Source organism: Hesperophylax consimilis, chromosome 16, assembly GCF_061612785.1.
Source record: "Hesperophylax consimilis isolate HC1 chromosome 16, BYU_Hcon_1.0, whole genome shotgun sequence".
NCBI classification, from domain to species: Eukaryota; Metazoa; Arthropoda; class Insecta; order Trichoptera; family Limnephilidae; genus Hesperophylax; species Hesperophylax consimilis.
In genome coordinates this window covers 27277747-27299368 of record NC_142851.1, presented here as the reverse complement: position 1 = coordinate 27299368, position 21622 = coordinate 27277747, and the positions used below count along the sequence as shown (strand labels likewise).

The following is a 21622-nucleotide window of genomic DNA, read 5'->3' as shown; positions in this document are numbered from 1 at the left end:
GGTAAGGATGTTGAATTATGAAGTGGAAGTTCATGGTTGAAAAAGTTCTGGACGCCCGAGGAAGATATGGAACGATCAAGAGAGTACAATAATCATGTACCGGACGTACCTCCACCGACTTAAATTAATTTGCATAAATCTGAATTTACGCAGAGGCAGTTCCTTTACAAACTCACCTCTGCGCATATTTGAATTTATGCAACAAAACTCTCTCTAAAAACTTGTATAAAATCTGTAATCTTATCTGCACCTGTATAAAAAATCTGTAATCTTATCTACAAAATTGACTAATAAATAAAATCACGGGGTCAAGCAGTCATCATTATAGACACAAAACAAAGGCTTGACCCCCCAACACCCTCTTATAAATTAAAATACCTTTCATAATAAATTTGTACAAAACATGGAAGATTTGCATGAAATTTGAAATTGTGCAGACGCAGTTTCCTTTACAAAACTTGCCGTTTGCACAAAATTGAATATTGTGCAAATCTTCCTTTTTAAATACCAACTCCCTTTAATATGTAAATTTGCACAAAATTGAATATTGTGCAAAGCTGCCTTTCTAATATGTAAATTTGTGCAAACTCACAAAATGTCTGAAAATACAAATGTCCCGGGCAAGTGGTTTGAAGAACAGTCAGGGACCTAGTCAAATTCGTCCACAACCGAGTTGCGTAACAGCGGCGCTCTTCCCTGTGAAAATTCCGGGAACCCAAAATAAATTCTCGGAATTTATCGCTAACAAAGGGAGAGCTAAGCCCGTTGGTCCTTTAAAAGGCAGAAAACTTGCGCAATTCGGCAGAGAGCCAGCAACCATCGAACGATCAACATCTCCCCTGGACTTCCCTGACTGCCTTCTTCAAGCCTCTTCTGCCCTGGACCTTCACTTCAACCTGGCCTTCTTCTTTCTCCCGGCTCCCTGGTGTTCATCAAGAAGAAACTTTCACAATAGTCGAAGCGTCCCTTGTCAGGGCGCAGGTTCCCCCCTACCTTCCTCCCCCCTGCCTTTTACCTTTCTCCCACATTTTCCCAATTTCTCCCATTCCCTATATTTTTTTCCCATTTTTCCCTTTCCTCATTTTTCCCCATTTTTTACCCAATTTTTCCTTTTCCCCATATTTTTCCCCATTTTTCAATTTTTTCAACATTCTCCCTACTTTTTCCCGACCTTCTCTTCCAAGGCGTCGAAGCGGCCAGCCGGCCACTCCCGCTATATCGTCTGTGCGGCCGGCGACTACAGTGCCGTCCCGTACAAATCATATGTTTTAATTATTGAAACTATTAATATTTCCACCTTAAAACTACACCCAGATTGCTAGAATTCTCAAACCCAAAACTTTACTCCAAGCCATTAATAACTCCGAGCAATAGCGGGTTCACTTTAGCTATTAATATAATAGGTGGTTGTCTGTGGTAGCCGGCGTTTGTTTGCTTTTAAACAAATCAATTCATTCCGAGATTGGTGAAATTTTGCACACTTGACCTTCAAAACAAGAGCAACATCACATGTCTGATTTTTAAAACTCTGTGAAAACACGCCCCTCTCTACATTTTTTAAGAAGAATGACCGCGAAGCTTTTTTCATACAAAACTTAAATATGGATTTGAGGCCTAAGTACCCAACAAAGTACCACTACATACATAGACATATGAATATTAGTAGACCTGCCCTAAGTGATTAAAAGCGTATTATCCCCACTCCCCATACCGGTTCCATTGGAGCCGGCTGTGCTCGCGTATGGCCTCAAGTGAAATTTGAAAACGTGACGTCATCATTCTTGTGCGAACTATGGTCGAGGCATCATCGGTTCATTTTACGAAATAACACGGCAAAATGTTGACTTGTACTATGAAAACTTGTAAAAATAGATGTGAAAAAGAGAATAAACCCAATTGTCGTATTACATTCCATATAAATAAGCATTATTTTACTTTATTTTAAGCATATTCACATCGTATAATATGAATCAGTTGTTACTATCACATCGAGAAACGTCTGGACGCGAAACACAAAGCTGGTTGGTTGCTGGGAAGTAAATTATGAACATTTATAAAAGTGTCTTAACTAAATACTTAAACGAAATATTCGACTCTGAAAATAGAACCGAATTTTTTTGCCGAATTTGGACTTCGCAAATTTGTTCATAACGTGGCGAGTAATTTGCGCTCCCATGTAAAAATGTCTATTCATTCAAAAGCAGATTTTACTTTTAAGAAGTAAATGGTGATATTATAATGCGAGATGCCTATTTACTGTCAGATTGATTTATTGACGAATCACAGTCAGCTTCACTCCCTTCGTTCTTCAACAGTTGATTTTACCCCTCTCCATTATCTTCTCCTCTATTAATTCCTATGTCTGTGACAATATACTATTTTTTAAAAAGGTATAGCAAATATGTGCTATTTTATTTATTGGTGTTCTAAATTATAAAATAAATGCCATTCAAGAAACCATTTTCTAGTTATTCCAAATAGAGCAAAGGTTAATCAACTGTGAGTGGAGCTTTATTGGATTCCAATAAAAAAGAAACTGCTAAATAATGTGTTAATTTTTGTACACTAATTTATGAATAACCAAAATGAAAAAAAAACGCTTAATGTATGAAGGACTCAAGATATATAATGAAATGCCCGACAGTCTGAAGAATTAATGTATTTAAAAAAAAAATTATGTTAACTGCAAAAATATAATTTTATGATTAACGAAATGTAACTGTGTACATATCAGTTTATATAATAAAATGTTAATGAATGTTATATGAAGTAACTCAAAACAAAAATATCATTTTATGATTAACGAAATGTAACCGTGTACATATCAGTTTCAATAATAAAATATTATGTGAACTAACTCATTAACAACAATATAATTTTATGATTAACGAAAGGTAACCGTGTACATATCAGTTTAAATAATAAAATATTATATGAACTAACTCATTAAAACCAATATCATTTTATGATTAACGAAATGTAATCGTGTACATATCAGTATATTTAATAAAATGTTATACGAACTAACTCATTAACAAAAATATCATTAATGAAATATACCCATGTACATATCAGTTTATATAATAAAATGTTATATGAAGTAACTCAAAACAAAAATATCATTTTATGATTAACGAAATGTAACCGTGTACATATCAGTTTCAATAATAAAATATTATGTGAACTAACTCATTCAAACCAATATCATTTTATGATTAACGAAATGTAACCGTGTACATATCAGTGTATTTAATAAAATGTTATACGAACTAACTCATTAACAAAAATATCATAAATGAAATGTAACCATGTACATATCAGTTTATATAATAAAATATTATATGAACTAACTCATTAAAACCAATATCATTTTATGATTAATGAAATGTAACCGTGTTCATATCAGTATATTTAATAAAATGTTATATGAACTAACTCATTAACAAAAATATCATTAATGAAATGTAACCATGTACGTACATATCAGTTTATATAATAAAATGTTATATGAACTAACTCATTAATAAAAATATAATTTTATGATTAGCTAAATGTAACCGTGTAAATATCATTTTAAATAATAAAATGTTATATGAACTAGCTCATTAACAAAAATAATTAAAAAAAATCGTCTCGAGGGGGCGTTGGGAGGTGTTACAGAATCAATCAAATTAGTGCTGTTGCTGTTGAGAAAATAATTCAATAAGCACGGTGCTATTTCAGAAGTGTATAATTTTATAAAACGTGGGCTGCTGATCGATGATAGCAAGTCTTGTCTCCCTTCGTTGGGAATAAATCATATTTCAAGAGCTGTTTGTCTTCATAATTCAAATTCTGAAATCCAATAAGTAAACAATGACGGCGCGTTTACAGATAAAAAATTAATTAAATCCTGAAGTTGATTAATTATTTTTGTTACTTATTTCAGTCGTGTCCTTGTGAATTATATAGTGATGATTTTTTATTTCGAAATTTACTTTTCGAGGACGAAGAAATTTGCTTAGTCTCGAAACTCAAACAAAACTTCGGTTGATATTTTAAATTACGAGCTCTTTCAGTAGGAAGATTATACTACTCTGTAAATAAGAAGTTTTATGGGGAAAAATTGCAAAGCAGTATAAAACACCTGTAAAGTAGATTACTAGTAACGTCATTTTAATAATGAAAAAAGGAATTTAATTTATTAATTTTCTCGGACAGCATTACTAAAATGTGCCTTAAAATTATGGGACAAGGTTGCGGGAAGGCCATGTAGTACTTACGGCTCCGTAGTAAGCATTCAAAGAAACGAACAATATGGTTTGAAAAGGATATATGCGCATACGAATGTAAAATAGAGCGCGAAAATATTAAAAAAAAATAATAATTATAAAAAATTTGAAAACATTGTATAAAACAAGTCTCCTCTGAAATAGAACAAAAATCTCACGATAAATACCTAAGATGCGTTTAAAGATACACCGTGATAAATTCGTAAGATAGGTTTTAAGATACACCGTGATAAATGCATAAGATACGTTTAAAGATACACCGTGATAAATGCGTAAGATACGTTTTAAGATACACCGTGATTTTTCTCATACCTATAACATATTAAATAACAAATTTGTTTTTTATAATTTTCGGAGCATACTTTGCGAATTTTTCTATCGAGAATAATGCATATAATTACTGTTTATAACATGTGTGTTTTTAAGAACTTAAAATTTAAAGTGTTATGAATCAGTAGAAATTCGGAATGCGGGACTTAAGTCCGCAATGGTATATTTACGCGAAATGTCATATTCGTGGTGGGATTGAGATCTGAATGCTTTATTATTTGTTATATTCGGATTTCTATTTTGGGATCAATAATTTTTTTATTTTGAGCCGATTTAATGAATAATAACATAACAGTAGTAGAATCAATACCTTAGGATAATACTAATTGATAAAATAATATTAAATATTCATGAATAAAGCATTGAAAAATTAGAAAAAAAATAAGCATTGGAAAGATAATGTCAAAGTCAGAACAAGGTGTTGATGGAGTCCACGATAGTCACATCAGTTGAAAACATTACTAAAAGTTTATATTAATTCTTGTCTGTGAACAGATGACTCATTTTCTTTTATAAACAATAATTAGTCTCCTGAAATATCCATACAAATTGAAAATATCTCGAGAGTAAAAATAAATGCCGTCGACGGGAATTGAACCCGCATCTTCTAAATGTCCGGTCAGGTGATTTGGACCACTGAGCTATGTCGGCTTATTTCCAACAAGCCAAATAATTAAATATTTACTAGTACTTCAATCAACAATTACTGATTATTATATTTTTTCGCCTGTAAACAACCAACTTTATTTTTGTAAAAAATGCTTTGCTAGTGCTAAATTTTCAACTAGATGAAATCGAGAAATATTTTACTTGTCAAATATAATTATAAAAAAAATAATGACTCATTTAATAACACATAAAAAAGATTTTTAAGCTTACCGCGTTGTTTGGACCAAAACTTTTTAGGTTCGGGGTAACCCTTCGCGTCGCAGCTGATGGACAGAGGGCTTCCGAGGAGGATGGAGACATCTTGCGGCTCGCTCTTCCAATATGGAGGAACTACAGCATGAAAACCACATTAGTTATTTCAAAACTATATTTGTATCAAAATCTCACCAATTTCCAGTGTTCTACAAATATTCAATAATCTTGTCCCATCTCAAATCTTCACAAATTTACTAACAAAAACATTTATTTAACAAAAACATTACTTGAAACTAAATCAATGCGCACCCTTCAATCTCAACTACATAACCCAATTGAGACATATATGTACATATACTCGTTCACATACACTTATGTACCACAAAATTTTTTTATATTTTATCTTTATCTGAAATTATTATGAAATCAATAAAGCATCTGTCTTTTGCCTTTGCCAATATTCAATAAATCATAAAAAGTACACGTGAATTTCACAAAACCGAACAGTAATAAAAAGATATTAAAGTATTTCTTATCAATATTTTAAACATAAAAAGAAATTATTAGTTATGGAGAATAATGACAGAAAATGGATGTCAAGTAATTGCCGCCATCTTAAACTTTACGAAAATCGGTATCAATATAAAACACGTTATTTTTTAATCCTGAATCCATATGACAACTTTGCACGTACCTTTGATAATCAATTCCCCCGATATGTTGACTTTCCCGGCCGAGTTGGAGGAAATACACGTGTACATGCCGCTGTGCACAGCAGATAGGCTCTTGATTATGAGAAGACTGAAAAACTCAGAACTTCGCTCCTCAATCTGAAAACAACGACCGGAACTAAAGATACACGTATACATGGCGCTGTACACGGCGGAAAGGCTCTTGCCTATGAGGTTACTGAAAACTCAGAACTCCGCTCCTCAATCTGAAAACAACGACTGGAACTAAAGATACACGTATACATAGCGCTGTACACGGCGGAGAGGCTCTTGACTATGAGGTTACTGAAAACTCAGAACTCCGCTCCTCAATCTGAAAACAACGACTGGAACTAAAGATACACGTATACATAGCGCTGTACACGGCGGAGAGGCTCTTGACTATGAGGTTACTGAAAACTCAGAACTCCGCTCCTCAATCTGAAAACAACGACTGGAACTAAAGATACACGTATACATAGCGCTGTACACGGCGGAGATGCTCTTGACTATGAGGTTACTGGAAACTCAGAACTCCGCTCCTCAATCTGAAAACAACGAATAAAACTAAAGATACATGTATACATGCTGCTGTACACGGCGGAGAGGCTCTTGACTATGAGGTTTTTGAAAACTCAGAACTCCGCTCCTCAATCTGAAAACAACAACTGGAACTAAAGATACACGTATACATGCCATAAAGTTTAGCCAGTTGAATCCGTTTGGGAATTTGACGTTTTTAAAATCAATAATTAATAATAATCAATAATAATAAATGAAAATAGTAAAAAATTACACATTTTTAGTAAAATCGTTGGCTAATTAAAAAAAAACTTCTAATTTTTAACTTCTAAACACATTTTAACGGTATCCATAGTTTGTAAAAATATCCTGAAGACGAAGCTTAATGCTAAATCACTATTTTTATTAATCTTTATAACGATTTAGTGTACATTATGAATACCATATGCTTTAGATAAATTCAAAGTTTTCCTATCGTTTCGCTTGAGTAGAATACAAATAAAAAAACTAATTACTCAATAAAAAAGTAAACTACTAAAAAAATCATTTTCAACAGAAATGTATAAACGCGTAAAGGAAACAACTTAAAAAATACTGTATTATAGCCAAAATTGTCTGTGACAGTTTCACTTGATTAAATTTATTGCTTTCTTATAAAATTATTTACAAAATAAATAAAAAAACAGCTTTGTGCTTGAAATCGAACATTTCTAGAATCCGTTTAAGCGATTTTAATGCATATTACCTACAATACAAGGTATATCAAGAATATACACATTTCTGGCTTGTAGCATCCTCTGAAGTAGAAATTTATATCACACGTATATTGTTTATTCTAATCGTAACTTAACTCTTTGATCAAGATATTTTCCAAATTATCAAAAATCCCATACAAAGTTTAAAATAAACTAACTTTTACAACATCGAAATATAAATTTCCTTTCCTTTCTCCACACTTCGGATTACCAATAAAAATCAAGGATAAGTATTAAAAATTATATTAAAAACAGTACACAGAAAAAAATATTTTGCAAAATAATTTTGAAAAAATTACAGGTATTTTTACTTTTCTTCCTTGGGTTATGAACGCTGAAAAGAAAATCTTTAAAGGATAAGCCTCTATAGATGTACCTAAGATTTGGAAAAAACAAATTTGGCCAATCTACAGTACACAAATACACAATTTACAAACATCTTTCGACTCCCGGGCTAAAGAAAGAGTGTTGACAGATGAAAAAAAATTATCAAATTCACCAGAAGTAAGATTAATTGACCTTACGTTGAACAAACAGCGATTCTACTGGGTTTTATCTAGGTATGATAGTTCGCCAAAAATAACTAATGATCTGTTTACATGAACACAGGTCTGGTGAGAGATGGCTTCACGACTGTCCCGAAAAAAACTCTAAACGCACTAACCGGCCAGTCACTAAAAATTAAATTGAATATTTATTTACCACTGTCCTGAACACTGTCTCCGTGTAAATCGGGAATAAATGCATTAGGTGTAATAACATGTATGAACCAACCTGCATTGACGCCGAAATGGGTCCACCATCTTTCAACCACGTAAAGTAAACTGGCATATCTCCTGAAATAACGGTGCAGGACAGTTGCGCCCTCTGCCCAGAGTTAAGGGCTGGAGGGAAGATCAGGGGTGAGAGGATCGGAGGACTGTTGATGAGGAGTTGGAGGTCCCTGCGAGCCAGTTCGCCCCCTGGACTGCCCACGGAACAGGTTAAGGTTCCTGCATCCCTCGTGGGATTCAGACCTGATATCTTGAGAAAGCCTCCGTCTTGCTGGAAGCGAGGGTCTGAAGACACGTCCAGGCCGTTGGTCTCCCATTTCACGTAACTGGAAATATTTAAAGACCTTAAACATATGTACCTACTAATTTCGTGATGCGTAAAATTATGAAAGTTCTATGAAGTACTAATTATAAAAATTGGAACTGATATCAAATCATCTCAGAAAAGCTTTAAAGTAGGTACCGAAATTTAAAATATAGTTCTTAATTTGAAATACGTGTTTATTTTTGTTTAAATGTTTGACAGAAGCTTAGATGAATAATCAATTGAGTGAAGTTACGTAACTGAGACAAGGCGCATCGTTTCACTAAATTTGGTGCAGTGGGCATACTTTAGCGGACCGTTCATATAGCTATTTACTTCAAACATACATACTGTTTGAATGGCTGTCCTTTGCTTAAGCGGTGCTACATTTTTGGTTCGATCAATATGGAAAAATCGCGTCCTTAGATAGATATATTCGTAATTTTTCAAGTTTACTAAAATTCGAAAGGTAAATTTCATCTTTTGAAAGGCAATGGTTCTGAAGAAAATATATTTTTTAATAAATACCTTCAGCTTGACAAATCCTACAAGTATAATATTAGTAGAGTAGAGAAATACGTTTCGACAAGATATTGGCACGCATGATGTCTCTAATTGTATAGCTCTATGATGGTGTCTCTAATTATATAGTCCCCATGTCGATTTTCTATCCGTTTCAGCTTTTGATTAACTAGTTATTACTCGTCATGCAAAACAGCATTGCCATTATCACGCTTTGTTCAAACGCTGAAACGGGCCGAGAATCAGCGTTTGACGAAGACCGCACAAATTTAAAAAAATACACTGAGATTGTTGGTTTTACAATTCACAAAGACACTAAAGCGTCAGCTACACTACTCGCTTCGACGCTTCGACGAAGTCCTCGACGAAGTTAGCCGAAGTTCGAAGTGCGTGCCCACACTCGTGCAACTTCGCGAGTAACTCAGTCCAGTCCTTTGACTCGGGCGCATTTACCGACAACAATCGGAAGTTGGGCGAAGCGAAGCGAAGTTGCCCGAAGCGAAGTGAAGTTTGTGCCCACACCATCGTATTCGGTCAACTTCGATCAACTTCGCGAGTAGTGTAGCTGGGCTTTAATAAAGAAAGCGTAGAAAATATTTTTCCAGTTTTATTAAGTAGCGCTGTAAAGTTTTTTTAATCAATTCAATAATGGCCGCCTGTAAACATTACCTTATTGGATATCCGTAATAAGGGCATAAAATAGCTATTTCTCCGCCCGTTACACCTCGCTTTGTTACCATTGAACGAATGTAAGGAGGTCCTGAAAATAAAATACAAATAAATTATTGGCATATTACTACGCTTAACTAATTTTGAAATATCTAGATAATTTAAAAAAAAATAAAGTAATGTTCAATTATTTATATTAAAAATTTTAAATTAAATTTTTAAATTTAATAGAATTATTTTCAAAACAGTGAAAATTTCGAAAATACATTCGGGGAGTCGGGATCGCCCGAGTAAGACATGGCACGATCAAGTGAATCAGATACTTGTGTAATGCCTGCCAAGAGTCTGAATAATAAGTGTATGTATGATACGACGTATTAATGTGAATGAGGCAAGGAGTGTGTTCCAAGATCGAGTTGTTTAGGGGTGCGTCCTCTATGTCTACCCCTTCGGGGAAACGGCATGATGGTTAGTTACATTCGACAGGCGAAATACCTTTAGATCAATTCAGAAGTTTAACATTCTCTAAAATGTTATTGTCAGTTCGTCTTATTTTTTACATATATCTTGGTCATTATTCATGGTTTTATTATCGAACATATCATTTACCACTGCAGTAACTAATCCCGATTCTGAAAAATATCCCTCCCAACAGCATTCCTAAATAAAGCAAAGAGGCCCTGCTGTGAAGATGTGGAGTTAACAGTTCTCCATACAAGCGATTCAACTGTTTTCAGGTACCTTCAAGCAGTCAAATTATGTACCTTATAAGAGTCTCAACTTCAAGGAGCTCGGACTACGACATTCCCGAAAAAATTACGATATTAAGGGATTTATTTTATTTTTATGTTGACGAATAAATTTTCTACAACGACTTAAAATGTGCCACATTCGATTTGCCGCCAAATTGCCGACGGCGTTGACGTCACGCCGGGCAACGTTGGTGACAGCCGTCTTACCAGCCTGTGGCGGTTTCTGTCACAATTATGTTGTGGCCAGTTGAAACCGTTTCAGAATTTGCTGGTTTTTAAATCAATAATAATGAGAATGATAGCGGTCTTTCACCAGGACCTAGCTCAGCTCATTTATCACTCGTGAACGCACCACAAATAAGCAACTTTTATAGTATATATTTTATAATATCACATATTTATTATAAAATAGCGTAGAGGAACTTGAGCCCAGAGGTCGTAAAGAATGGGAAGTAAGATACTGTCACCTGTTGATACAATCCAGACTATAAGCCTGGGCAAAAGCTAAAATGATGGGCAAAAAACATGTATAGCCTAATTGGTTCATACGAAGTTACAATTCTAGTTATTAGGTGCCTGGATTTTAGAAGGCCTATGTTTTTCTTCACCAGGGAAATTTGTGTTGGGGTCAAGATAGTTAGCTACTACAAACTATTAAGTATATTTTAAGTTATTACCGTAAACATTAAGTCTGGCAGAGTGGGAAACATGTCCCTTGGAATTGCTAGCCTTGCACTCGTACAGCCCACCGTCCTCTACACGCACCCCCGTTATGTTCAGGTGCGATATGACGAAGCCAGAGTGATCGATATATTGTCCGACTGCAAACCTGCAAACGAACATTTTTTCAACATATTTGTAATAAGCATTTACCTTGTGGCTCGTCATAATTTACAATAAAATATATAAATTTGTTTTAGATCACTTAAATTTTAATTACACTCTACCGGTTTCGGAAGCACCCTTTCTTCGTCAGGAGAATATTAAAACTAACCTTTGATACAAAATATTGACAGATATATACACAAAAAATATAATTTAGGTAATTGAGTGGGAGGTTAACAAAGAGGGGCTGGTAATTGGGGGAATTCCGGCAATAACAGAGCGGTTTACGGGAAATATATCTAGAATAGGACTCAACGATAAGTTAATTTGGTTATTAAATATACTAGCGTTATTATTGAGGGATTTTTTGATTTCAAGGGCTTCTAAGTTATCTAATCTTTTGCTTTTATTATCAAAAAATACCTTGATTTTAAATTAGTTAATTAATTGATGGTAAATTAAATGTTATTGCCGGAATTCCCGCAATTACCCATTCCTCTTTGTTAACCTCCCACTCAAACACCTAAATTATATTTTTTGTGTATATATCTGTCGATATTTTGTATCATAGGTTAGTTTTAACACTCTCCTGACAAAGGAAGGGTGCTTCCGAAACCGGTAGAGTGCAATTAAAATTAAAGTGGTCTAAAACAAATTTATTTCTTTTATTGGAAATTTTTTTTAATTAAAACTCATGGACTAATAAAAAATAAGAAATTTCTCAAATTCAACGGCCTGAACTAGTTATCTAATTAATATTTTTCCTATATAATTAAATTTTTTCCTAATTTGGCATTATACCTAGCTCTCTCATTCAAAATTTAGGCGTAATAGATCTGTCAAAGAATTTATGCATAGTAATGGAAAAATCAGTCATTTTAAATACATTAAGGATTACTAAAGATTTTTTAAATATTTATATTGAGGAATCAGTAGGATTTAAAGGTCCAGTGAAGAGTTCAGAGATATGAAAATATCTGGAGTCGGTGAATTATTTTCCCATTTGATCTCAGGTGAGTTGAAGTGTTGTTCTTGTATAGTTTTGTATTTATTATGCTTATATAATAGCATGGAGCGACATTGCAAAAATCAAATCTCGGTATTGTAATAGCTGCCAAAAGATGCTTCATGTCATTCATATTCTCGTAAAAATACTTTAAAAAATCTAAACTTATGTCTTCATTCAACAACCTAGCGATTTCGTAACGTTAAAAACGTAAATTTAGCCTTTTTTTCCCAAAATCTGAGTACAGTCTCAAAAATATAATTGGATTAATTATATCAATTAAACAAAGGGATAAATTATACAGAGAAATGATAAAATATCAAATGGATTGCCAAAATAATAATCTCAGAACAATTCCTTATCTGAAAACAAAATATCTAATGTACCGAAACTTACTAAATAGACTGATACGAAACTGCAAAAAGAAATACTATTGTGAACAAATTGAAAATGCTAAAAATAATACTAAAAAACTTGGAATATTATAAATGAAATTGCCAACAAAAAATTATTTCTTCAAATATTGTAAATGAGGTTAAAATAAATAATGAAATAATAACTAACAAATCGACCATTCCAGAATGTTTTAATAACTTTTTTACAAATATAGTAGACGAGGTACTTGAATCTTCCGGCATTAATGTTAATCATGATTATATGGAGACATCTCCTCAATTAGATTCTAATAACGATTCAATTAACTCTATAGAATATTTTTCTCCTATTACATTTAAAGAAATTGAAAAATATATTGATAACCTAAAACCATCCAACTCTAAGGGAAATGATGGACTATCATGTGATACATTAAAAAAAAAAAAAAACAACATGTATTAACGCCATTACAACATATTTTTAATATATGCCTCAAAGATGGTCATTTTCCAGAACAATTTAAAATCTCCACTATAAAACCTATTCATAAATCTGGGGATACGCATAAATTAGACAATTACAGACCAATATCCCTTGCTTCAAACCTATCAAAAATATTCGAAAAATGCATCAAATTTAGAGTCATTGAACACTTAGAAAAATATAAAATTCTATCGAAAAACCAATACGGCTTTCGTAAAGATCTAAGCACTGAGGATGCCATATATGAATTGACAAAAAATATTTATACATCTATCGATAAAAAAGAAATGTCTTGCCATATTCCTAGATTTAAGAAAAGCTTTCGACACCGTTAATCATAATTTACTCATTAAAAAAATAACTCGACTATGCTTCAAAAAAGACACACTAAAATTACTATCAAACTATCTTAAAGACAGAACACAAAAAACAAAAATTAGGAATAATTATAGTTCAGAGACACAGATAAAAAACGGAGTTCCGCAGGGAACTGTTCTTGGCCCGATTTTATTCTTAATTTATATTAATGATTTATGTAATTTTGAAATCCCTGGTAAAATTGTTTCTTACGCCGATGACACGGCAATAATAGTAGATGGTAATAATTGGACAGAAACTTTTTCGAAAGCAACTGTATGTATTTCACTTGTTTCAAAATGGTTAAAATACAACAAACTTGTCTTAAACTACAGCAAAACATTTTACTTACCTTTTTATAAAAACATGAAAAACAAACCAAAAGACAACCTTAAAATTAGAATCCATAATACAACTTGCAATCAAGAATTGTGCTTCCTGTGCAACGAACTCGCTAATGTCAAAAATATAAAATATTTAGGAGTATCAATAGATATTAATCTTAATTGGAAATCACATATTAATCAAACCACTTCTTAACTAAGATATCTTACCTACATATTTTATAGACTCAAGGAAATTTTAAACGCTGAAAAATTGAAAATGATCTACTTCTCTCTGGTACAATCTGCAATCACTTATGGCATAATAGGATGGGGTGGTGCACCTGATACATTTATTAAGCCTCTACAAATAATTCAAAAACACATAATTAAAGTCATATATAACAAAAATAAAACATTCTCGACCGACCTATTATACAAAGAATCTAAATTATTTAACATTCGTAAATTATTTATATTAAAAACTATGAAATATTTATTTAAAAACAAAAATAATTTCAAAATAAATGAAAACAGAATGAGCAAAAGAACAAATAATATATTTTAAACCCCCCAAACCAATACTAAATTAATGCAGACACATAGCAGTTTCATTGGTCCTCGTACATTTAACCTTCTACCACTACAAACTCAAATGAAAAATAAAAAGATAGAATATATTAAAGAGGTAAAATTATGGCTAAATGAGGCAGATATTGAAACGCTTTTACTATAAATTTATTGATCATTTCTACAACTCACTTGCTGAAACTTTATAAACTATTGTACATAATGTTTTCTCTTTACTTTTTATAATAACTATAAACAAAAAAAAACTTTTCTACTAATGTATATTATTTAGGTACTTGAAATATAGTAATCGTTTTATATTACCCACACTCAGGCAGTGCCTTAGTGGGTTTTCATTTCTTGTGTATACTATTTGGTATTATATATTGTGTTATTATATACTATCTATTAATATGTATAATATGTGTAAATAAATGAAAAGATAAAGTAATAAAAAAATAAAAAAAATATCCATTACTTTCAATTGCATTTACCTTATTGAACATTACATGTTTTATAAAAAAAAAACACTGCATAAATTGCTGTTAAACTAGTGAGTTTGTGAGCGCTGTGGAGGTGGGGGGGATAATTTCGCTCCTATTGTTTCGTCGCAGAAACTAGATGCGACTTGCATCTAGTTTCGTTTCGGCTACCGCTGACCGTAGACGTGTTAGAATCCTTGTCCGATTCAATTTTAACACATATTATTGTTGTGAAAATGAATGCAAATTACATGAGAAGCAAAATTTTATGTCCAATATTCGGGGCACCAACTGAAATGAACTCTCTAGTGTTACCTACTGTCTCAGAAGTGATTAAACATTATTTGTTCTTACGATATGAGCGTAATCTTAACTCTACAAAAAAACCGTCAGTATTCGAAACAAAAAGTGTTATATCTGCAATTATTGAAGGAATTTGGAAGCGCGCTTCTATTCCCATTGTTTCACACAATCGAGTGATGAAACTGATCCAAGATCATTATAACGAATACTTAAAACTTAAAAATTTGCCAAAAAAAAGTGTGCATTATTATGTTAAGTTAAATTCTTATAAAATCAAAATGAATAAACTTTTCGATATTGCTTCATGCAAATGTAACAATCTGAATATGTGTTCATGCGAAAAGACGCGCAAGGTACCCACCAAAGAACAACCATTCCTTCAAGACCAAAGATCCTCGAGAAAAATGATGCTGGGAGCAATAGACACCGACACAACAAAAAAATTACATCGGAAAATGAGGATGCAAGCTCGTTTATCTGAACTTGCTTCGAAGGTCAGCTCATCTACAGCATCAGCGACAAAACCACGTCAACCCTTTTTTGATGAACACCAATCATTTTCTTCACATTCTTCGCAACCTCCAGAAAATTCCCGTATGATGTTAAAACTCCCCACTTTGGCCAGAATCTGCGATCAGTATGGTTTGTCAGACAGGTCGGCATCAGCTGTTGCAAGTGCTACATTACAAGATTTTGGCATAGTAACCGAAGACGACTCTAAAATGGTGATTGATAGGAGCAAACTCAGACGAGCTAGACAAACGTGTCGCACTTCTTTAATAAAAATATGGCAAATGTCGTCGGAGTCAACAAAAATTCGAGGTCTATATTTCGATGGAAGGAAGGATAAAACACTGTCTCAGGAAAAAATAGGGGATAGATATCATCGGAGAACGATTTCAGAAGAACATTTAAACTTTTCAGCAAGTAAATATTACGATATTATCACCTGGCAGGAATGCGAAGTTACACCGCCACCGATACTATCCGAAATCAGTAATGACGACCTAGTCAAAATGATAAATAATTTCGGTGAAGAAAAGGACAGTATTGAATTTCCCAGATTTCCCTGCCACACTCAAGCAGTCGAGAGGTGCATCAAATTAGTTACCCAGGCATCGTTGTCTACAGTTGGGCCTGAAGCAAGAGATGGATTCATTCGGGCGACAATAAAATCTAGGCATATAGTGCCTGAATTTCACACCAAATCTCATTTCAAAACACGATACATATTATATAACTTCGATAATGTTTGAAAAAATTCTCTTTGTCAAAGTATTTTATTTAATAAAAAAACATGTTTCTCAAAAAGACGAAAAAAACGATAAAAAATCAATAATCCTCTTGAAAAAACCAAAAATAGACCCCGCCTTGAAACTATGGTAATTTTATTTTTATTTTCACATGTGTTATGCACCTTATTAGCTATAAAACCCCTAATAAAATTGTATTTTTGCTATGAATATCGTTTGTTTATAAATGCTTGGCAGAGTTTTCAGCGACTTTTTTCATACAATTTTTTTCTAAATATAAATGTGCTGGTTGTTGAATAAAGGAATGTTTCGATCGAGTTGATTTTTTTAGACGAAAGAGGTGTTATATAAAGGCAACTTTTTTTGCTATTACCGTACTGGCATCTTTAAAAAAAAAAGTCCCATACAACGTCACTCCACCCTATTATATAATGCACTTACATAATGTGGATTGACTAGATGATCATTTGTGGAAACGTGTGTGGAAGGGTTTAGTTTTTCCTGTGGGGAAGATTTAACCCGGACATAAAGTCGGAAAAATTATACTAAGTTTGTCAGGAAACCTGTTCATTTATTCGTTAAAGACCTGCTATCCCGTTTTCAACCGGATTAATAATTTTAAACTCATTTTTCTCGGTATGGATTCAAACCCTTATTCTTTTTTACCCATCTCTCATACCTTTCCTTTCCCAAAACTTTCTTTCCAAAAAATACCAACACAGCATTCCCAGAAACGACAGAGATCCTGACAGAAATTATTTTTCCCATGGCTATTCAATTTCATATGCGGAGCTAATGCAAAAAAAAAAAAAACTTTAATTCATTGGTCTGTAGTGCCACTGTTCTGTTTTATCACAGAACAGCAGTTTAATGTTTAATAGAATGTTATGTCAAGATCAAGATAAGTTCATACATTATTAGTAAGTACCTGTGCGTTGAAATGGATAGATAATCGCTATCCAGCATCCAGTCGAATCTCGGTAGAGGATCTCCCGTGGCGGAACACTTCAGGGAGATGTGACCTCCGGGCTGGACCGCCTGTTCTATGAAGCTGTACATCATCTCTGGGAGGGAACCTGGCATAAACAATATATTGCATCACACATCAATAATAACAACGTTGGCGTTAGTGATGAAATTTGATCGTTATGCGAACTAAAATTGTTTTCATGTACCTAAATGTAGGAGAATCCACCCCCGCACTAAGAAAACTGGTCAAATTATTCGTTTGCCTGTTAAAAATGAGACTGCAGGCCTATATCTAATGATTGAACTGAAAGAGTTCCTAGCAAATTATCAGTCAAAAGTGAATTTTTTATGAGGACAGCGGAACACGTGTTCATACAAATACTAAAATTGACATACTGATATTGATATATTGACATTGACACTGATATTGATATACTGATATTGACACACTGATATTGACACACTAATATTAACATACTGATAGATAAAAAAAATGTGAATGACTAATATTTTATCAGAATGTTGGCATGCTATTACTTTTTAACAGTTTAATTTATTTGAATACCGCGTAAGAGTCCCAACCGCCCGACACCTGTGGGACTATGGCATTCTCATTTGGGTATGAATTTTTGGGAGTAAAATTCGATGTCAAACTTGCAATTATCAATCAACTTCAGCAATAATTATTGCTATTCAAGTTTAAAATCATTCGTGTTTAAATATTTACCATGAGTCATAAATCTACTCAAAACATTACTGCAAATCATCTAAAATTCCGAGCTATGCCGATGAATGCTACTATTAAAATTTTCAATACGCCTATAGTTCGATTTGAGGGTTATTGGCCCTGAGGGAAAATATTTTCCTCAAGAGACTATACTGCACCTACTGTCAAATAAATATAAAAACACTTGCAGGGATTGCTGGTGAAAAAGAGTTCTTCATACCCGATTCTCTCTTTCTTTTTGTCTTGTTTTTGTTGAAAACACTTGCGGGAATTTCACAGAAAACTTCTGAACTTTCTGTGCTTCCAAATACGGCATTAACTTGTGATTTTTGTAAGCCTTTGGTGAAATAGTTCTTGTTGGATACGTTGAATCTGAAAAAAAAACAATAGGCAATTAAAATATTACAATCAAAGATAGTAGAAATAAAATTAGATTTGGCATGGAAGCGTACCGACCGTCGCCGAGAAACAAAACTGTGTATAGATAGATGCGATTTACGGTAGTATGGTTGAAGGATGTTGACATAATTTTTGCATAATCATTCTCATTGGAAAAGACATTTAATAAACCATAATATTGCGTAGTGCTAAACTATGCTACGATGTAAGCAGACATTATAAACATAAGCTAGTTTTTATAAAGTTTTAATTTTAAAGCAAAATTTAATTGAGTTTAAATTAAAATCGAATGAGTTCTCGCATAAATATAAACCTAAAATAAACCATATTTTCGATTTTCTTTTTTATTAAAAAATATGTCGGCAAAACAATATTTTAGTAGCTGACTGGACTAATGTGTCGAGCTCCCACCAAGACGCAGGTTCGATCTTGTACCAGCGAAGTCCCCTATCGTAGAAGAAGTGATATTTTCTGCTTATAATTATGAACGAATTAAAATATTGTTGGCTTATTCGTAACCCGGGAATGTTTGCTCAAATATTAAATAGCATAGCCACTTTAAATAGTTTTTAACAATCTTTCAAACTCAATTATCGCAAAATATTTCTTACTTCTCATTTCTCAGCAAAAAGCTGAATACAAAAAATTGTACCTTACTTTGGTATTAAAATTGGTTTTCTTTTTGAAGTGCATCTTTTAAAGGCGTAGCGTTTCCTCGTGTTTTCTTTTCTTGAAGTAGGATCGGATGAAAGATGAGTGACATTTCCAATTTGCTTTTCTGAAAAGAAATATTATTAAAAGCAAAATACTAAGAATGCTAGAGAAAAAAATATTTAAACTGTGTTTACAATCTGAGAAAGTTGATCGATTTATTAAATTCGTTTTCAAAATTTAAAACTTAATTATTAAAATTATTTTGTGAGATGTTTAATTTGAAAATTTACGACGGATAGTTAATTAAGAAGAATTCTCATTTATATAAACTTAATGACATATTATAAAGAACTTATTTTCTTCTTATATCGTGATAGATTTAATAATCAAATTATTGAAAGAAATAATGGAAATATTTACACATTTATTAATTATTTTACCGAAAAAATGTCCATTATCATCTGTTCAACTTAAAATCTTACATCTGAAATTTAACAGGGCAAAAAAAGGTTATTCAGGATTTTATTTTCCGTAATTTCTGCTATTTCTTTGATTTACTCCATTACCAACATTCTCTCTCACCAACAAGTCACGTTGTTAGTTATTTTGATTAGTAAATAAAATACAGAGAAAGTATTCATTTTTGGATTAATTAAAAAAAAATGGTTATGGTCTCTAAAATATATTTGAGAAGAAATTACTTCTTATGCACCTCTATATCAGCAAACAAATTCTTGTAAAATTATTACGAATTCAAAGACTCAATCGATAATTTAAAGCCGAGTATGCATCTGCGAGCGGAACTGTTCGCGAGCCGCTCGTAAGCCGTCCGTTGAAATATAACAAAAAAATGGTGGAACCAAATCAATAGGCTCAAAATAAAATCGACTGTAGCAGTTTGCGAGCAGAAATTAAAAAAAAAAACAACGAACTACATACCTACAAACTGTCCCAATGTGAACTGAGAAATTTTTTGTGCACATAAAAAAAACCGAAAGGAAACGGATTACCGCGAAAGGTTCACGTGCAGTTTTTTCGTTCGGTGCTCAAAACCCCGCCCAATCATTATCTAGCGGCTCGCGAACGGTTCGGCTCTCAAATGCAAACTCAGCTTATGCTAAAAATTACAAAAATTGTAGAAAGTAAAGATCTCGCTACCCTAACGTTATTTTAATCTAAGGAAGACGATATTATATTTTCAAATATTCAATGCACAATTATTCATACCCAAAACTTGAAAGCTAGATACAGCCTTCTTTTGGCCATGGAGCAACGGACGCTAATGTATACAGGATATTTAGTGAAAATAATTTAGAAAATTAAACGTGGAAATCGATGGGAAAATAAAACCATGTAACGCTATTGAGATTTATAACCTGATATCTGATTGAATCTCAGAATTCGTAATACCGCATACGTATTAGAATTTGATCGCTGGTGTGGAACACCATTAAACATATGACAATACTGCACCAAACATAATATTCAATGCTTCTTTGTTTAAAAGCACTATGAAATAATACTGCACCGCATCGAACTATCTACGTGACCGGAATATGGAATATTACTTACGGGCGACGTTTTAAAAATGTACATTGCAGGTAGTTGAAAGACCAACGGTGCAACACTTATCTATTATGGAGTCAACAGTATCCAGGTAGTCACCATCACCCGTGTTGTGGACTGCCTGACAATACGACAATACTGACCGCATTCGATAATACCGAAGGCAAATAACGTGTTCTCACTCGTATGAATCATTAAAACTTTAATATTAGTAGTTCTGTGAACAATTTAGACCTCGCATCCAAAATGTGTGTTCCTAATTTTCTCCTAATTATTTAATAAATTATTTACAAAATTTCCACTGAATCTTTTTTTATGTAGGTACTTAAATACCTACCTAATTAATTATAAACCAGATATTTGAAGTGACATGTTTAAAAAAAATCAAATAAAGAATTAAACAATTTATCACTTTCTTAGCCACAGATATTTTTTAAAACTTTGTTCAGGCAGGTAGGTACCGTAATTCAAAAAAAATGTGAAATAGAAAATCCAAATAAAAGCAATGACTTCACATTTAAAAAAAAAAATTTACTGAACAACAGTCAAAATTAGCTACCTAGTCAAAGTTATGTTTGCTTGAATTATATAGTGGATGCAGCAGATTTTATAAAACGAAAACGGAATACACAAACATTTTTTTCAGACGATGAAATACCAAGCGGTCAAGTTAAAACAAGACTTCGCTAAACTCAGTTAATTAGGCTAAGTTTTGAGCGTGTACAGTTATATGAGTGCCTGAAGAAACTCGTTTGAGATTGACAATATTGACTTTGCAGACGGCCATAGAGGAACTGTTGTAGCCAAACAATATGCAGTTTAATGGTCCCAGCGAGAGGTCGTACGAACGTCATCAAT

General features: G+C 32.9%; 1 protein-coding gene across 3 annotated transcripts in view; it reads right to left on the bottom strand.

Annotated features, from left to right (window-relative positions):
- LOC149416953 (cell adhesion molecule Dscam2-like) overlaps positions 1-21622 on the bottom strand; it is a 63485-nt gene that overhangs the window by 28203 nt on the left and 13660 nt on the right. For 2 of the 3 annotated variants that reach the window (XM_089640700.1, XM_089640701.1), the window contains exons 2-9: positions 19202-19322; positions 18366-18517; positions 17378-17525; positions 11150-11301; positions 9721-9811; positions 8227-8551; positions 6160-6295; positions 5481-5600 (exon numbers count right to left, since the gene is read on the bottom strand). In XM_089640700.1, coding sequence (XP_089496826.1) covers positions 5481-5600; positions 6160-6295; positions 8227-8551; positions 9721-9811; positions 11150-11301; positions 17378-17525; positions 18366-18517; positions 19202-19322 — 1245 coding nt within the window. Of the gene's footprint in view, positions 1-5480; positions 5601-6159; positions 6296-8226; positions 8552-9720; positions 9812-11149; positions 11302-17377; positions 17526-18365; positions 18518-19196; positions 19325-21622 lie in introns of those variants that run through there. The other variant, XM_089640702.1, reaches the window with a different exon arrangement.